This window comes from Helicoverpa zea, chromosome 12 (genome assembly GCF_022581195.2).
Source record: "Helicoverpa zea isolate HzStark_Cry1AcR chromosome 12, ilHelZeax1.1, whole genome shotgun sequence".
Classification (NCBI taxonomy): Eukaryota; Metazoa; Arthropoda; class Insecta; order Lepidoptera; family Noctuidae; genus Helicoverpa; species Helicoverpa zea.
The window spans coordinates 6,868,484-6,888,568 of record NC_061463.1 but is presented as its reverse complement, the minus strand read 5'-3'; the positions used below and the strand labels follow the sequence as shown (position 1 = coordinate 6,888,568).

The 20,085-nt window shown below is 35.7% G+C and overlaps 1 protein-coding gene across 2 annotated transcripts; it reads right to left on the bottom strand.

The window, feature by feature from the left end:
* Positions 1-13,259: 13,259 nt before the first annotated feature.
* LOC124635232 (ATPase family AAA domain-containing protein 5) lies at positions 13,260-19,837 on the bottom strand. Of its 2 annotated transcripts, none has more exons than XM_047171083.1 (3): positions 19,785-19,837; positions 15,919-19,563; positions 13,260-15,236 (listed from the first exon to the last, which is right to left on the bottom strand). In XM_047171083.1, exons 2-3 carry the CDS (start codon positions 19,554-19,556, stop codon positions 14,951-14,953), a joined length of 3,924 nt encoding a protein of 1,307 aa, XP_047027039.1. In that variant the 5' UTR covers positions 19,557-19,563; positions 19,785-19,837; the 3' UTR covers positions 13,260-14,950. The 2 variants fall into 2 exon arrangements, with proteins under 2 accessions (XP_047027039.1, XP_047027040.1); XM_047171084.1 differs by having other exon boundaries at positions 19,673-19,798.
* Between the last annotated feature and the right edge of the window lie 248 nt (positions 19,838-20,085).

Here is a 20,085-nt window from a genome sequence, read left to right as displayed (position 1 = left end):
TGTCTCTTTCTAACACCTTGCCAGCATAAAAAAAAATGTTGTGATCAAGTTTTTTTTGCCCAAAAAAACAATTGAATCACTTATATTTTTATCTTATTTTAACAATTGTAAGTCAACAAATTAATAACAATCGCATTAATTTATTCGTATTTATTCTTAAAACATAAACAACATAAATTTTTATTTCGCTTTTTTTTATTTTCTAGTGGTAACCCTGAACATTCTTGGCGCGTAATCAGCATTTAAAATTTTGTTTATATTTTTTTGTATTAAATCAATTTAAACTATTAAAATGGTGAAAAAGTGTTGCTTTTATACTTGTGAAAGTAACTCCTATGGTGGTTGCAATATATCGTTCCACAGGTAAGCTAATAATAACATTTTCGTAAATCAAACAACTAGGGTGTCCATGAATTCTTGTAATGAGTCAAAATATGGGTGATGGATTTTAAAACTGTTGTACTATTGTTATAGCTTCCCAAAAAAATGTAGAAAGGCGATATAAATGGCTCAGCAGTCTATGTGTGAAGCAAAAATACAAAAAAATCAGTCTGCACTTCGAATCATCCCGTTTTATTACTGCTAATTCCCGCTAATTATTAAAAGCCTATATTAGTATTTTAAGGTCACAAACTGCGTAAGTTAAAACTTCAATACCAATCTGTGTTTAATAATCTTAGCAAACTCGGATTGGTCTCACATAGCTTAATCTCATAGTCACCCTATTAGAAAGGGACAGACGGCCTCCGTACTAACTGTTTCACTCGGCTCGTTTTTTGGTTAAATATGCGCAGTCCTGTTTACTATATTATGTCTATGGGCCTCTGTCACTCGACGTACTTGCGCGCGATAAATGCCTACCGCTCGCTGGGTTACCGGTAACCCCACGCGGCTCAGGGCTTTCAATAGTCACACGCGCCGCGCGCGTTCCAATTTCCAATATTATTATTTTTATTTCGTGGCATGTTATGCTGTTGGTTTTTTACTACCTAACAAACTGGGGCCCGATTCTCCTAAGTTAATAATGTCAAAATCGAATAGAAAACGAATCGCAATATGATCGCAATAGCAGTTTTAACCATATCGGGCATTCTGCTACTAATAAAAGACCAATCGTATTCGATTGACATTTGATTGGTATGCGATTGGTCTGCTATTTTGGTGATTTTGGTCTATACGGTAGTTTGCTGTACAATCATTTTGCAATCGTAAATCATTTGCAGACAAAACGATTCATTATTGAATGACAGAAAAGGATAAAAACGTTTATTTCAAAGAAAAAATAGCGGAATGCCACAAACGCTTCAATCGTAATCGAGTCGGGATTGGATATCAGTCGAATCGAGTCGAACGTGAATCGTATGGCGCTTAAGTAAAATTAGGAGAATCAGGCCCCTGATGGATTATTTTGAGTTGTGTTGGTTTATATGCGACTATTGTAAGATTTAGAAACATTTTATATTTATGACCTTATCTAGTAATTCAATTTTTTTTTAAATAAATTAATGCTAATCTACTTTATGATTTTAACGACAGAGATCATTAGGTACTTATTTTACTTTAGATACCTACTTAGTTATATGAACTGTATTGTGAGTTTTGGAGCTCAAAACACATCTCGAGTGTAAGTAGGTATAGTTCTGGTCCAACTTAATGACGACTCGGAACATTACGCGTGTCGCTACGCAGAAGTCAATTTTAGGTTTGTATCAACACTCGACGGAGTTGTACCATATGGGCTATGGCACTTGTGCTCGAAAAATAGTTGGAAACCGCCTTTGATTTTGACGAAAGCTTTACTTAAGTACTTACCTATGCTTACGTATTAGGCAATATTTAGTAGTATGTACCCATACTCCATTTTAGTAGGCAATACAATAGTTAACTAAAGAAAAATATTCTTGATATTACTTTTTATTTAAAAACTCAGTTTTAAAAAAGGCTATCTTAAAATAAATGTAACTTTGTTTTCCTACTTAAATATTAATAAATTGTAAGAAGCAACCCTAAGCACGGCCACGGCACGGTTGCGGTCACTGAACTGTGCGCTATCGCATTGGAATAACAATCAAGCGCTCGAGCTTTTAAGCTCGAGCATTTTATAACGCAGCTAGGAATTTGTAGGTAGTTGGGGAACTTGTAGGTGCTTATAACAGTAGGTATGGACTTTTTTGTATGGAGTGATTTATCTGTTACGTAGTAAATATTATATAATCTGTGGCATTGTCAAGGAAATCCTTCACTAAGGAATGGCTTTAGTAACCATTAAATGTCTCTGAGTTCGTATGAGGGCGGAGCGAGTAACTTTCCTCGATCTCCGAACACCCGCATTTGACACGCTACTTTTTTAGGAAATTTTGCGTTATGACATCTCTTCTAGTCATTTGGTTCTCCATGGCCCTATATGTGAGATCTGAATACTTACGTACCGCTAGTCCTGAGCACGCTATCGTCCTATGACGATTGATCGTATCTAGTGAAGAAACAAACCTGTGTCCACGCTGTTCTCATGTACACCTGTCGTTATTCTATATTTCAACACAAGATGCAAGCAATCTTCATAGCTCATAATGTGCGCATGACCTGTGATTTACTGAACAATAAGCCTTAGGAACTTAATATATATTATGTATCATGTTTTGTCACATTACCTACCTGATGAAAGTAATAAGTTACCTGATTTGTATTATTTTCGTTCAGTAGATATATTTTGAAAAAATATCTTTATTTTTTCAAAGCTCCTTAACTTGTTTCTGTCACATTACTTATCAATAAATGTGAACGAAATATTTTAAAGCTGAAACGACTTTTCATTTTTGTATCTAAACACACTAACAAATAGGACAGTTTTATTTGTGAAACTATAAAAGGGAAATGAGTTTTATTTTTTTTGCAGATATTTACCTATGTTAATATATTCTAAGTCAACATTAACGATAGATATGTTACGGGTAATGCTAGAAGGTGGAGTAAACCTAGGTTTACCCGGGTTGACTTAGTATTACCCAAGCTTCTTGGGTAAAGTCCGAATAATAAGTAGGTAAAATAAATATTAATTCGGGATGTACCCATGCTCACCTAGGTCTACCCAACTCTGACTGGGTAATGTAAAAAAATTGTCTAATTAATTAGTGAAATGAAAATCCAAGGTCATTTTACACATATATTATTTAAAAAAACATACAAAGGCGATCGTAATCGCTTGAAGAGCATAAACTTAATAGATTTAATAGAAAAAAAACTAATAACGGTCGTTGTTGTTCAAATTGAAATTATTTATTTGAGCAAGATAAACAGCTGTGACATTTAGAATTTCATAATTTTCCTGCAGCTTTGCATGAACACTTCTTTGTGGCACATTTTGTTTTGCAATTACACCTTTTATAACCCTGGCCTCCTGAAAACGACTGTTTATTTGCAACCTCTCGTTAGCTTTTTTTTCTGGTTATATATTTTCAATATCAATCAGTTTATCATGACACACAGAAAACTGATTCCTTGAGAACATTTCCTCAACAGTACCACATTCATCCTAGAATTACGCCACGGGCTCGAAAATTACGCAACAACTAACATTACCCAGTCAGAGTTGGGTAGACCTAGGTGAGCATGGGTAAACCCCGAATTAAAATTTATTTTACTTATTATTCGGACTTTACCCAAGAAGCTTGGGTAATACTAAGTCAACCCGGGTAAACCTAGCTTTACTCCACCTTCTAGCATTACCCGTAACAGATACATACATATAACTCCATTTAAAATAACATTAGAAATTTAAGGAAACCTTTTTTACTGTTTGTTCAACCGATTTTGACTTCTATTCCGTAGACAAAAGAACGGAATTGAAAGCAAAATAGTGGTTACAATACCAAGTATTTACTGCAGCCGCCATTAATCATACTACTAACGCAATAGAAGTCAAAATCGGTTGAACAAACAGTAAAAAAGGTTTACTTAAATTTCTAATGTTATTTTAAATGGAGTAGATTAAAATAACGATATCAGGAATAGGCTAGGCTATTCATTCATAAGTTGCGTGTACAAATAACTTTGTAATTTGTAACCTGTCAAAATAATAACAGTTGATCCTTATTCCTTTATCCCTAATATAAGTTAACTCGATAATAAGTCGGTTAAATACGAAGCGAGTGGATTTCTTACTGGCAAAGGTTAGATATGACACCTATCAAAATAAGTAGATATAATATTTTAAGTAGGTCCATATTATATTGTAATTGAGCTGAAAATGTACAGCCTATACTCACTAAAATATACAACTAATCAGTAAACATTCCGCCGTTACAATTAAGTATGATAAAATATTTCGTGACAGCGACTTTTTGCTATTAAACTTACATAGGCACTTTGATTGTTACGATAGTAGTTAAATAGATAGTAAAATGATATTTTTTTAATGATAGTTATTATTTAATTACCCGTACAAGAAAAATAACGACGATCGCTGTCATTAGTTAATCTATATTTTGCAGTTTTGCGTAAAACGGAATGGTTGTACATGTTAAAGAACCCTTGTGAGACTGAACACAAAATGTTATTGTGAATGGATAAGTGACGTATTATGACTTGTATGTATTATTCTAAAATATCAAAATAATGAAATGGCTACCTCTTGCTTTTCTACGAAATGTATTTGTTCTACAATGTAGATATTTGATTGTACATAGCACCTGTGTAAATAATTATCAATTAAATAGAAACATATCTGGATATTTTTTGTGTCATTAATTATTAACTTACCAAAGTTTTGAGGACAGGAAAAGAAATCTTAATTAAAGTTCTCTCAGACACTCTTACTGCGGCTGATACATTTATCTATTCTGACTTTCCACTACTTCCCAGCTACGTGACACCTGGAGCTTACCTGTTCTTACTTATGATGTTTTAAAATATATTATTTTAGTACATAATATGGTGATTTAGCCAATTCAGAAACGTGTCAAAAGCGTCAAGCCTGGTTATTTTTTCTAAAATAATATTTGTTTACACGAGCACATCACACATAGGACGCATGCGTGTTGCCGACGCGCGACGCCACCCGGGGCGCCTGGCGTCGCCTCTTTACGAAGGAGGGTAATATTAGTCGAACTTATCGCAGCATACCTAGTATATTGTTCTTTATACAAAAGTATACATTATTAATTATTTATCCATTATGTTTTAGTTTACATCAGTTACTAATCAAGTAGGTAAGTATTTAGGAAAATATTTTTAGACGTAATGGTGTAAAAAAAAGGTTCAGCAGTAAGGATCTCCCTAACTTCCTATGGTTTTTCCATTGACTTCGGAGTAATAGATGCTGAAATAATCAAGATGAGGCTATGTGGGCGATGCTGTCTTATTGACATTAATAAATTTACGAAAACGCACATATGAATATCGCGGTTCCTAGGCTCCCGCTATACTGAGGTTATTTCCCCAGAAATCTTTGCCTTATTATTAACATTTCTTTGGGTTTTCCTCTACTCCATCCATCCTCCGAGCCTTTTCCCAATCATGTTGGGGTCGGCTTTCAGTCTAACACAAGAAGCGACTGCCTATCTAACCTCCTCAACCCAGTTACCCGAGCAACCCGATACCCCTTGGTTAGACTGGTGTCAGACTTACTCATGACTTACTGGCTTCTGACTACCCGTAACGACTGCCAAGGATGTTCAAGGACAGCCGGGACCTACAGTTTAACGTGCCATCCGAAACACAGCCAATCTAAGATATACTTAGAAAGTACATACAAACTTAGAAAAGTTGCATTGGTACTTGCCTGACCTGGGATCGAACCCTCGCCCTCATACTCGAGAGGTTGGTCCTTTACCCACTAGGCCACCACGACTTTTTTTTCCTCTACTCAAGTAACTATAAATCAGTAAAAACACGAATGTGACGTTGAAAAAAGCAACATTTCTTTCAACGAGTAAACAAAATCTGCTTCGACTTAATGATAAAGTCAAAAGTTTAATTAACGTAAAGTCGATTGATAAATCATGGCAAAGGTCGTCCTATTTTTAAAGAGGTCTGCCAGACAAAAGAACTTGTTACTGGCGGTTTCTAGTAACTACTTTATTTTAATGAGCGCATTATTAGACTATGATCTATGATCTATGAGCAATTTTCTGCACAACTTCACATTACTGACTTATTTCAGAACGCTTATCAATAGTGTTCATTTGATCCGAGGGCAATGTCCCTACACACGATATATGTCATTTTAGAATAATGTTCTTTGTCATTCATGAATGTAAGTGAATAGTTTCGCTGCTAAGTAGTTTATCAATTAATTATATTTTTATAGAATAGTAGTAGGCATATAGATAAGTGACTAGCGTTCAGTTCTATGTATTGTGCTCTATCAATAGACCGTGCCTTCCGAAGTTTGTCTCGTCTGAACATGACATAATAATTCATCCATTGGTTGCTTCAAAATATTGTTAAACAACAGTACCTAAATATTAAGGCTCAAGTACACTGCAGTGACGGATCTACCGTAGTGGACACTATGGGCAATTTTCACATTTCTTATCCTTATACTCTGTCTTACGTTCAGGGAGTATTTTATAGGTATTTTCCCTGTATAAGTACTAGCCTACGTTCCCCACCTTATATAGGTACATATATACTCCCTTTTGTAACCCCTCATTTACCTACCTATAAGGGGACCTATGTACTCTCTTATGTGCTATACCCATACTAGTTCCCCTATAAAACCCCGTATGTGCTACCGTCTTACTCTTTTATTAGCTCTTTTATGTATGTAGGTACTCCCCGAATATACTCCCCTATATAGGTATCTACTACCCCTACGGACTTCTTCATGTCTCTGTATGTAAATGCATAAGAGTTTTCATCATATGTTTGTGATGGTATGCCCACAACCTTTTTAAAGGCTGGATCCGCACCTGGTTCACCAACAACATTTACGTCATTCAATCTTCTTACAACAACTGTTTTCTTTGAAAATTAAACATATATATATATATTTTTTATAATAAGCTTGTTTTAAGAAAAGCTGACGTTTATTTGTCGGTGAGTTTGGGTCTAACACTCCTAAAAATACAAGACGAGTAGTTTCACTGCGGCTTCACCAGCTTAATTGGGAGCATAATAAGGTAGTCTTTGAATGGGTGTTTCCCAAAAATGCATCTGTCAAATTATCTACTCAGGTGAACTTAACTACGCAGTAGTGAATACGCACTACATATTATTGTGATAAGTTCGGCAGCTTTTCATAGCAGTTTTTTTTTATTGCACTGACTCGCGCTCGTAGGTACTATTTCTTTCGTTACTTAATGTCCATTCGTCAACGCTTCTTAACCAAATAAGTATATATATGCAAATAACAATATCCTAACCAAAGGTATGCGAATGTGACTTCATTTATTTGTCACTCCTCCACGGTAAAAAAAATTGAGAGACCGATTAAAATGCTTTAATATTGTAAAATAGATCCCTTCAACCCTTGCAACGGTCACAGCGTCCTGACTTATTTACCAAGATTCAAATGCAAACGTTAGATCTGAAATGCGCAGGTAACTTTTAATACAGTAGGTAGGTACTTTTGTTAATCTGTAAGTATAATGTTTTCAAGATGAAACACGAGACCCAAAGCTAGGGCTGCCATCCGTCCGGGTTTCCCCGGATTTGTCCTCGTTTGGAGACCGTCCGGGGGGCGTCCGGGCGGGGTTTCAAGAAGTGTCCGGGGAAAACCTGGACACTTTTCATGTGAGGAAGCACCTCATTGAATTTAAGTATATGTTAATAGTAAATGGATTACAAATTAGGTATTATTTTGTTTAAAAAAAATCGTACTCGTTCGGAGAAAAAATGCGATTTACGCCAAATGTCCGGGTTTTTTATATGTTTGTCCGGGTTTGGCGAAATTCGAGATGGCAGCCCTACCCAAAGCAGGCAACCTCTGCCACCAATCACGTTTACGTAAAGACGTAAAAGTAGTGACGTTCGCAACTTATTAGCACCAGATTTAATTGAACTTATGACCTGTTAGTATCGGTCTCGTTTAGGTACACGCTCGGTGCTTCATTACAATACCATTGTACAAGACTTAAAGATTAGACTAGAAGATAATTAGTAAAAATATAGCGTTAATTAAGATGACTTTGGTGTTATATCAGTGTTAAAGTGTTAAAGAGGTTGTAAGATTCATTAGTTAATCTGTAGGTATCTTCATTAGCCTGTATATGGTCCAAAGTTTAAGGAGAGAGGATGTGACGTGACCAGCCTTAACATAATCTATTTCTCTTTAGGCATCTACCGACTTTCATACATCCTCAATGCATCGTGGCTTTGAGCATCTTACTCTAGGTTCACATGCCACATTTACGACTCCGAAAAGCCTCTGAAAACCCCTAAAAAACTACTTATGTAATTTGCTATTATTTCCGCAACAATGTATTCGATTACCCAGTGCATGATACAACTCTTAGAACGTAACCAAAGAATGAATAGGTATCTAAAACGAAACGTTTTACATGGAGGGATTCTAAAAACGGGTGAAGCCGCACGGCCTAGCTAATATACAGTCCTTAGTAACAAACATACATCCTCTCCATACATACGAACATTCCCACAAACTTTCGCATTAATAATACCTATAAGTGACCTAGCAGGATCTATTTCATGGCGCATAATTTTATCAACAACTTATTCGAAAAATGATTACTGAATAAATTAAATTAACTAGTTATTCATATATGTATCAATAATATAATTTTCCTTTTGTTTCTAAACTGATGATGTAACCACAATGTAACTTACCAAATTAAAAGGGTCTGGCAAAATTACTACCTATGTTCCATCCCTTGGCAGCGGGCAACCCGTCCCTTCCAATTCAATGTAGTTCCACGCTATCATTTCGACCTTGTTTAATACAATATGAAGGGTCATACATTGACCTTTGTACCTGAACTTCAAATGTTTTGCATCCGTTCTGGATGTTTGTGATTTATGAGCACATTAATTGTATCAGTTAGTATAGTTCGGCCATTCAGAGAATGCGTTCCTGACACGTCGCGATTGAACTGACGACGTAACTTTGCAATGGCGTTGCAGTTACGATAAAAATATTTTTGCTGGTTGTTTACCGTTTTAACAATTGAGGAGCATTAAAACAACATTATTATATCAATAATCAATGAATGTTATTACGTCGTCAGTTCAATCGCGACGTGTCAGGAACGCATTCTCTGAATGGCCGAACTATAATACATTATGTATCTACCTCACATAATTTATTATTCCCAGCTTCCTGTTCAAATGAACATTTATGACAATTTAGATTAAATGGAGGTCCTACTAATGGTACAGAGAGGATAAGATTTACTAATACTAGCATTGTAAATGTTCTATTCGTGAGAACAACCTCTAAAGCTATCATATTACATTACCTAATGAGTACCTACCTACCTAAACCTTACATCAAGCTACTCAAAGTCTCAACCATAGACATTATTGCAATCACATAAAATATCTGGATCTAAGGTTAATGAAAGACAGATTCGATTGTAAATAATAATTTAATTAATATCGTTAACAATAGCAAGTATACATTATGATATCACAATTGGAAGGAGCGGCTGGAGTGCCACCGGGTGGTCGGTCGTCAAGCGTTGGTGTCATCTACCGACGCTATTGAGGGATGGTATCCCTAGATGAAAACTCGAGTGGTGTGTTCAACACTTTCACACTGGCCTATCTCTTGCGGCGGCGCGTCCGGGAGCGCTGCGAGGAGCGCGAGCTCCACTCGAGGCTCAGATCACTCGACGAGGGCGGCGTCTCCGGGAACTGAGCGTGCGACGTCCACCGGCACGAGTCACACGCTGATTTCGGGATCTCTGGTATTTTTCCTGGTTTCGCATTAGGACTGTACGACTCCAGAATATGCTTGTAGGCGCACTCCAAAGGTTCGGGACTCCGGCCCCTGGCTGCACACAAACGGGCACGCACGCAAGCTGTGCAATAACCACAACGGTCTTCGCGAAGAGCACTTCGAACCATTTTGAGTAATGTGTGAATATGGTGACGCACTTTGAGGACTGAAGCCGGTTGTCAGAGAGCGATGATATTTATGCGCACGCCGGGCGTCGCGCACGCGCCTCGCCGATAACCCCGGCTCCGGCGCCAGTGTTACCGACCGCGCAACACCAACTGAGCCAGTGCCAGAAAAAATCCTAATAATTTATTATTATATCAACCTAATCAACCACTTTAATGATCGCCAAGTTATCATGTATCTCTACTACTTATGTTATATCCAAATAGTATGAGTAATAAACGTGCGTTTTTGGATGTTTGTTCGTAAATAAACTTTTAACTGACCTCTGTAAGATGACTGAATTTGCATGAAATGCTCACATGTAGACTACTATCTTATTTACGTACGTACTCAGATGTAAAATGCTTGTGTTTGAAAGTTTTTTTCAGGATCTAAGCAAATCTAAGCTTTAATCAATCAGAGATGAAGATCTCTATGAAAGGAGGTTTCCATGTGTAATAGGCACCTAGTTACTTAAGCAAAACGAATATAGTCAGGAATTTCGAGTTGAAGTGACTTGGTATTGCGACGATTCTCGTCAAATAAGGTGTAATAAGTATATAAAGTACTTAGATAACAATACATGGTAATTTCAGATGGGCAAAGTTAATTGAAAAGAATTGTACACGAGGCTGCCCTGGTGAGTAGATACAGCGCGCGTGTACGACTGTGCGTGTGTGACACTAGCAGTAAATTATCTTATAGTACCTACACGAATACTTATAAGTACCTAGTAGTAGTAGATACACAATCATATTTCAAGTAATGTCGTAGTAGTAAGTAATATTTTACGATTTACTGCTGCACATGGTTACAATCGCCTTGATAACACCGAGCTCCGGTGTCTATCACAAGCCGAAGTCGTAAAACACTGAAGATAATACTAGCTATCTCAATTAAAAGAAAAGTAAGGATCCAAGATGCAGAATAAATCCTTATAAATACAGTTACAGTCCTACTTTCTCGAAGGCACACGACACGAAGCTTCTAAAAAGGCTCAATCGTCATTTGTACCTACACTGCTACTACTGCGAAAAGCCCTAGGTCGGTAGTTTGTTGACTAGGATTACCCGACTGCACTAAAAGAAGAGTTACGTTTTCAATGCTCGTTTTAGGAAAGAGGTATCTTGAAGAAAAATATTAAGTGAAAATACGTTTTTTTTACCCTATTCGGCCTCAAAAAACTGTATACGTATTTGAACAGATGTTCAGTAGTTGGAATGGCAAAAACAAGACATTCGCGTGTAATGAGCTGAATCAAATCAACTAGACTAGAATATTAGGTGCGATTGTTATAGCATATTCTAGATAAAGGCAGCTTAGTTGCTCCACATCTCTACCGGTTATTACCAGTCAATGATACTCGTTAGTGATCGTAATGCATTGATGCGATATGTAAATAACTTATCTCTACAAACAAATAAATAAATTAGACGACGCCGAAGCGACGTATCATACTTATTTGAATTTAAAGCCAAACAGGACATATTCATTAAGTACATATTTTAATGTTGTGTATACCTATGAGTAAAAAAAAATAGTCATTTTATAAATATGAACAACGACTTTGAATTTTGTTTGACGTCTATGCAAATAGCCGAAGAAATGCATTCTGGAAACATCTGGAATCTGGACGTAGCTGTGGCTGTTATCTATCGGCAACACGGTGTAAACAAGTGGACTATTTATAAAGTCCTGCAAATAACTTGACCACTTTGTGACCGATCGTATCGGGACTTTTCAAAGCCTTCACTCGAGGTCGGTGGGGCCACCCACAATGATTCACAACCAACATTGATAGTAACGTTAAACTAAGCTGATTGATAGAAGTTACTACAATATCTATTAATAACTAGGCAAGATAACCTTTACCTATTTGTTTTAAATATTTTTATTTTCTTCTCTTGTTGCTAGTAGGTGGGTACCAATCTCTTTTTCCAGGGTAGAGTACCTAGTCATCATAATGTACCTATGTATTCTTAAAGTTCAAGATAATTAAGATACATAAGGGTGCAGAAGACTGCACCAAATGATTGATTATGATCAGTGGAAACCATGTTTAATGTCATTTTTCAGAGACCGAGAGCGGGACTTTAGAGACTAGGATCTGGATATGTGTTGTGTCGGGAGTCGGTACGGCTTTCTTTTTTTTCCAAAGTTAAAAATTATCAAATGGCCGCTGTGGTTTAGCAGCGATGAGGGAGTGTCAGCCTTTCTGACTAAAAATCCGTCGTGTTTCTTCTTATAGGGCTTTTATGTACCAGGGCCGCGGTAATATCCCGCAGCCCAATTCACAATAGGTTCGGCCCTGGGGCCCGATTCTCCTAAGTTAATAATGTCAAAATTGAATAGAAAACGAATCGCAATATGATCGCAATAGCAGTTTTAACCATATCGGGCATTCTGCTACTAATAAAAGACCAATCGTATTCGATTGACATTTGATTGGTGTGCGATTGGTCTGCTATATTGGTGATTTTGGTCTATACGGTAGTTTGCTGTACAATCATTTTGCAATCGTAAATCATTTGCAGACAAAACGATTCATTATTGAATGACAGAAAAGGATAAAAATGTTTATTTCAAAGAAAAAATAGCGGAATGCCACATACGCTTCAATCGTAATCGAGTCGGGATTGGGATCTCAGTCGAATCGAGTCGAACGTGAATCGTATGGCGCTTAAGTATAATTAGGAGAATCGGGCCCCTGTAGGTACCTGTCATACAATCCTTTACGGATCTTCCGGTTACTTAAATAACAGAAACCTATTATAAAATAGCTTCACGCTACTAATGTCTCGAAGTAGCTACTCTGCACATCCGGCTAAAAATAAGTCCCTAGTAAATGGGTTATCTTACAGTGAATTTTTTCTAATCACATTTTAATGAAGTTTCTGAGAGAGCTTACAATAACTCCAATACCTACATTGCAAAAACATAAACAGGACACACTTTTGTTTAAAACAATGAGCACAAAAAGCTAATAATTGAATCATTGATTGGTAGCACGCCCTTCGAGATGATGAAACTGTCGTGTCTTATTACGGCCGGATTATTCTCATTCACTAATCAACGCTCGGGGTTGCCTGAGTAAAGTGATAAAATTCTTGCACTATGTCGGCCAAATTGCAAGCACTATTTTATTGATGACGCAATTTCATGTCTGTACACAGTTAGATTAATTTAAACACATGAATTCATTTGTAAACTCCTGTTTTATTTATTTAAATATCAACAACACAATAATTATGATTGATGTAAACGTGATGTCTTAAAGATAAACTCAGTTATTGATTAAAGATTTTTTAAGAATCATTATTAGGCATTTTTCTGTTGTTATTGTCTTACTGTAATTACTAATTAGCACGATCTGGATGACCGCGTAGCCACGGACATATCTTATCTCCTTTTACAAAATGTTTCTGAATTATCATATTCTTCATTAAGAGCGAGTGTTTTTCCTTTGAAAAAAAAAACACTGAAAAAATAACTATTTACATATTTATATTAAGATTATCTTTTAAATTGAAGATGATGGATCTTCAGATACAGAAGTCTCCGTTGAGTCCTCATTAGGTGTAATTAAGAAAAAATATGTGTAATGATAAGAGGTCATTGACTACAATTTTTATACTGTGCGTATAAAGACGCGATTCGTGAAGGCAACAGTGGTGTGTTTTTAAAGTTCTATTAGATAGGAAATGTCAAATACTTAAATATAATTAGCTATAAGAAATAAATAAACTTAGGTAAGTTATCGCATATTGAATCAAAAATGAAAAACACAGGCGCCTGATAGCTTACTGTATAGAAAGGAAAACTATGATGAAAAAGTGTATTTCGGCATAGAAGGCGCGAGAAAAGTTTAGAGAATTAAATTCCCCTTAAAGGCACGTTGTAATTTAATTGAACAATAGTAAAAACCTTAATGAGATCTGTTTAAATATGTATTATGCATATTTGTCTACAAAACCATCAAACGCAAAAACGGTTTACAAAAAACAATTGCCTATTGATATGCCAATTCTCACTCCAAGCATTACTACTTCGGCTGATGGCAGATAACTGTATCTTCAACATGATTTTACTTTTACGCTGGCACTCACTGGTCGAACCCCGGAGTGTACACACGTTAAGAACAATCTGTTCACAAATAATTATTTTATTGTCACAGAAAGTTTTGGAAGAAACTTAAAATATATCTAACATGTAAGATATGGACTTATCAATAGTTCTAAATTTTCGCAGTCGGGTCACAGCGGCAGATGGCGCCAAGTCTAAATTTACAAAGTCAAGAACTGTAATAGGAATTCAAAAGATTGTGTTTATATAAACTGCCTGTTACCAAGTAATTAATTACATTGAAAAACATTAAACTTAAGACAAATTTGTTATTTTACAGATATTGTTATCTTCACACTTACGTGATTAAACAATCATTTTGTTTACAGACAGACTAAACAGGAATAAGTACCAGTTGCCAACAGATAAATTGTATCAAGTTGGTGTTCTTTGAAAAATAACTTTAATTTTAGCAACATGATCAAAAATAACTGTTTTATCAAATGTTGCGTAATTATCTACATGTTTATGAGTTCTCGGGTAATAATGATCCATGGTCAGAGTTCGCGGACTTTGAAAAAAAACTTTCTAGCATATCTGAAGGCCCTAAAAACGTATGTATCTAAAACAACAGTATACCACAAAGAGTTAACACTTTGGAAAGTAACCAACAGGACATATTTCGCCATAGTTATTTACATTTAAAAAAATATGTAACTATACCATTTACGTACTATTTCCATATTTAAAATAACATTTAAATTAAATATTTTCTAAAATACAATTTACCTACAGTACAAGAAACATTATAAAATCATTCATCTATCATTCATTAAAATTATTAATGTTCAATTTAGTTCCCTCATTAGAACACAAACTGTCACAGAGGTTATCGAAAGTATCACTTTTACAAAGAATACTGAGCGATTTGAGATAGTGGCAGAAGCGATTGTTCCTCTTCATGTTGGTATCATTTTTGTTCTTTTCTAGCCTACATATAGTTCGGCAAGAGGGCCAGTAGTCCAACGCGAGAGCCCTCCTGTCCAGCACTGCTGACGCATTCAAATACATAGTCACACTGCTGTGCCGAGATACGACCCTGTCTCGTTGTCTGAAACAAATTACAAACACAATTAAACTAATTACATAACAATGTTACAAGATATCATTAATACGTAGAATCCCAAGATGACATTAAAACTTGACCCTTTGTTTCGTACCTAACTCCAATCCATTTTACTCGAATCATTTTGTAACAAGCGATTTATCACTCAAAAAACTTGAAAACTATGTACCTAATTAAGAGATACATTTAAAAATTATTATTTTTTAATTTGAAGGTAACAAAGAAGTAGTAAATTGTGATATTACTTTTCTATAAGCAGTGACGAGACAATGGCATAAATATTAGGGCGTTTACACATTTCGCCGCAATGACACCGTTTTTCCTTTTTATTGGAAATTGCGGCGCTGCTGCCGCTGTCCATTCATAATGTGTAAGGCCCCATAGAAAATCCATTTAGAACTACTGTAGCCGTGCCGCATGCGGAGGTTGTATATGTATCGCTGCCGCTGCATGTGTAAAAGAAAACCTCAGCGCCGCATCTGTGAGACCTTTGTGACATAGTAAAGCACAAAGTTTCTCTAGATGCGCCGGCTCAGCAGCTTAAAAATTTGAACAATGATTTGGGAGCGTCATTAAATGTTAAATCGTCGCCCGGTTGCGCCGAGCCTTCAATATTCAAAAGATAAAGCAGAATTCGAAGAAAATTATAGAAAAATATAATAAGTACCTGTGTAAATTCATTCCTGGGAAATGTATGTTTGTGTTCCTATCACACCCCAAAACATCTTGAGCTGCCACAATGGAACTGGTGACCATTGTTTGACAAATCTCATTAGTTACTTCATATTCATTATGATAAGAGTCTAAGTTCTCTCTCTCTGAAACACTATGCCCTTCAGGGAAACACCAAGGATCTGATGCAATATTCGTATCGGAATCTGGATTGATGTGACTGATGTAATCTGCTAAAGAAAAAGCATCTGCTGCATTAGCCATTGCTTCAAGTTCCAGACTAACATTCTTCCTACTTGGTGGAGAGTCCTCAGATTTATTTTCTGTAGCCAAAAGATGAGGCATACTCCACCAAATACTAAATATCTGTGCAGGATAAGTAAAGTTTGTATGTTTTTCTGTAAAATCATTCCAAATTGTATTTGTTTCCAAATTCACAGTTGGGTCTACTAATGTACCAGTTCTTCTTTCTGAATCATCATTATCTGCCCATGACATGCAAGAATTTTCCTCATCTATATTGGCCTTGTATAAATCTACATTTTGGGATGCTGTTTCGTCTTCTGATGCTGCACCGTTTAAATAACTAGTAATATAGAACTGTAAATAATTAATAGTTTTTCTAATGTCTCCTTTAAAGTAATTAAGGAATTTGGCTCCAGCACCTGGCCAGCATGTCCCACTATCTGCCAGACACATTATATCCAGCCAAGTACCAAGCATCCGAGGTAGAAGTGGATACATCTTCAATATTTTTCCATTTTGCAAAAATCTCTGTAAATGAGGACACACTAAAGATGATGTGATTAATATGACTGGCCGTTTAGAACACTGGACCAACTGCACAATAGCAGAGGAAAATCCATCATCCTGATCAAACACAATGTCTGCGTCATCAATCAGAATAAGAGATGAGTCTGTTCTACTACTCTCTTGGCTGTATGACTGTCCACTTGATGTACTGCTTAAGACTTCGGTTTTTCCTAATTCTTTTTTAGTTTTCTCCTCTATGGACTTTTTTGGTCTTCCTCTTTTTTTAATTTTTATTTTAAAATCAGGTTGACTTTTTTCTTGTGACTTCTGACTGTTTTCCATGTTTCCAGTTCCTCTATTTACTTTGTGTGACTGTGTAGCTTCTTGCAAGTCTTGCAACATTATTTTGCCTGTTCTTTTACTACTTGAATTAACTTCAATGACTTTCATAGATAAATCTGATGCAACCGCATAGATACTAGCAGTTTTACCACAACCTGTAGGACCAGTCAATATTAGGAGGTTGTTCATTGACTTCATACTTTCTCGACTGTCGGTGTCAGATTGATAATAGTCAGAAGAATCTGACCCAGGTTTTGATTTTGCCTTGAATTTAACATTATTCTCAGTCCACAATATCAACCATTTCCTTAATTCCTTTACAGTTTCAAAATTACCTATGATTTGACTTGTTGACATAGCCTTGTATTTGTCAGTCCAGTTTAGTCTGTCTGGGCTATCATTGGTAACGTCAACCACATCACCTATTATTTCAATACTGTTATCTACATCTACAAAATTCTGAATACAGTCTTTAATTTCTCCCCTTGCTTTTCCTCTCAAATAACGATATGTTCTGTAAACTGGAAACTTTGGATGCAATTGTTTTATTATCTGTAAAGTTTTTTGTGTACTTCTCTTCTGATTAGCATCTAAGCAATAAGAATGAACTGGCTGATTGAGACATAACAATTTTCGAAAAGCATTTTCTTCATAAGACAATGAACAGGTTTCATCAGTTACATTTATTAAAGGAATATTGACAGGAATTTTGTTTTCTTCTAAATTGTTGTATTGGCGGACATGAACAACTACTGGAAAGCTTGTATCTGGAATAGAGTTAATTTTTTGTTGTTGAATGATTTTCTTTAATTTTTCTGGCACTCCACTTTGCAAGAATTTTTGCTTAGCTTCTAGAGCAGCAGGATCAGTTTGTTTAGGTGTAAATATGGGAGCTAGTTTTGCAGGTTTCTTAGATATAACTGTTTCCTTGACAACCTTCTCTTCTTTTTTCTGGCTCTTACTTTTCACAGGTTCATCAGAAGTTTGATTAGATTTTGTATTCAGAGGTTTTTTGTCATTGATTGTACCATTAATGTGTTTCTTCTTTTTGGGTGTGAAAATATGTAAATCTTCATCAGAACTTGATAGACACATGTCATCTACATATTTTATTGGTCTTTTCACAGACCTCTTGGGTCTGCTGTCATTATTAAGTATAGTATCTTCAGATTCATTCATTTGTTTAGCATCAAGTTTAACAGTTCTTTTCCGCTTTTGTCGGTCTTTCTTGCCCAAATTAGCTTCAACCAGAACATCATCACACGTTGTGACCTCTTCAACCAATACTGCTTCGGGAATATGAATATTCTCTACATCCACCTCTTCATTTTCATAGCTAAGCCCATTTGCTTTGCTCATTTCCTCTTCCTGAACTATGGTGCTCGCTTTATCTGGACTATTTTCTTCTATAATGTTGACTGTATCACCAGAATCCAAAGGCTCTTTTATCAAACTCAGCTTTTTCTTCTTTCCTCTCTTTTTGTTTCTTGTTTGTAACTTTACCTTTATAATATTTTCATTTTCAGTACTTGTAGGTGATACATCAGAATCCCTGTCCACTTTTTTAAAATAACAAAGCATACTTTCCTTTTTCTTTAAAGATGGGGACAATTTCTTCAGAAATTCTTGATCTTCTTTAGATATGAACTTTTTTACTGGACTTACATGAATAGGGTCTTCAATTGTGTTAAAGATATCCACATTTGTTAATGTCTTAGCTTGTTTTTTTCTATTATTATTGTTGGTAAATTCTACCTTGTCTTTATGTTTCTTTGGGTCAATACTATCCTTCGAAACAGTTGCCTTTGACTTTTCAGTTTCTTTTTCTTTATTGTCCTTTAAAATCATACTTTTCAATTTCTCTGCTCTCTTCTCCAATTGCTTTCTTATTATATTGTCTTGATATTCTTCTATTTCTTTGTTTCGTATGGACCCTTTGGCTTCAGCCATTTTTTGCAATAACAAGTTTCTTTTAGCTTTAATATTTTTTCTTTCAAGTGCTTCTTCATTATCTGAATTTTCACTGCTTTTTTCTTTACCAGGAGAATTGGTCCCAAGACTTTTATTTCTAGAGTCCATTAACAGCTTGAATGCATTAGTCTGTTTTTTTTCTTGGCCTGTGACAGCTGAAGGAATACTAACAGTCACATCTTGAATATCCACTTCTGTATTGGAATTCTTAATGTTGTCACTTATTTTAACAGCTTCCTTTTTTCTTACCATTTTAAAGAGATAGTTTTTTGGTTTCAATTCTTCAAATTCGCCTTCGATTATAAAAGGCTCCTTCCCACTGTTTGGAGACTTAATAACAAGCGATGAAATGAGGATTTTAGAGACATCTAGCACATCTTGATCCTCCTCTCCATCCTGTCTAAGTTTATACTTCCTTAACTTCCTTTTGAGTACTTTGGTGCATTTGTGATTGTATGTATTTTCCTTGGACTTAAGAATATGTCGACGTCTACGATTCTTGCTACAAATTAAAGGATTGGTTTCGTCGTCCACTGTGAAGAGCTCAGTCGCTAACAAAGTTGTCATTCCTTCCCTGAAATATAAAGGAATCATCTTAATTTGTATATTTTTATTGTAATGAGCATTTAAAGTGAAAAAATTGGTCATGCTTTTCCACAACAAACAGAGTTACATATACTGACTATTTTTCTTCTGACGGATAAAATACCACCAATAACTTTATTGTACGAGTATATATTTCAAAACACTGAAAGTATTTCACGGAATATGACTAAATATGTTATGAATACATACCGAAATCAATTTGGCGGCATTATTGTAAGCGACGAACGTCACTTTGACATTTCAAGTACAGTTGTCGTTGTCAGGCATTTGTCAGGCAAGAAAGGTTGACACATAAAATACAGATTAATTATTTTTTTAAATGCTACTAAAATTAATAAAAAAATAAGGCGCTTCTTAGACGAAGTTATTAAATGTGCACCGTAATTGAACGTATGTGTAGTGTTTACATAATATTGAAGTTAGCGCAATTTCAGCGCTCTCCTAGACGGTCAATATAATTGCGCAACATTACGAGAATAAATTGGTCGTC

Excerpts from the sequence above, each read along its gene's own strand:
- LOC124635232 (XM_047171083.1), bottom strand. The coding sequence starts at position 19,556 with ATGACAACTTTGTTAGCGACTGAGCTCTTCACAGTGGACGACGAAACC. Across the intron at positions 15,237-15,918 it reads CCAGGAATGAATTTACACAG|ACAACGAGACAGGGTCGTAT; the intron begins GTACTTATTATA and ends AATTTGTTTCAG.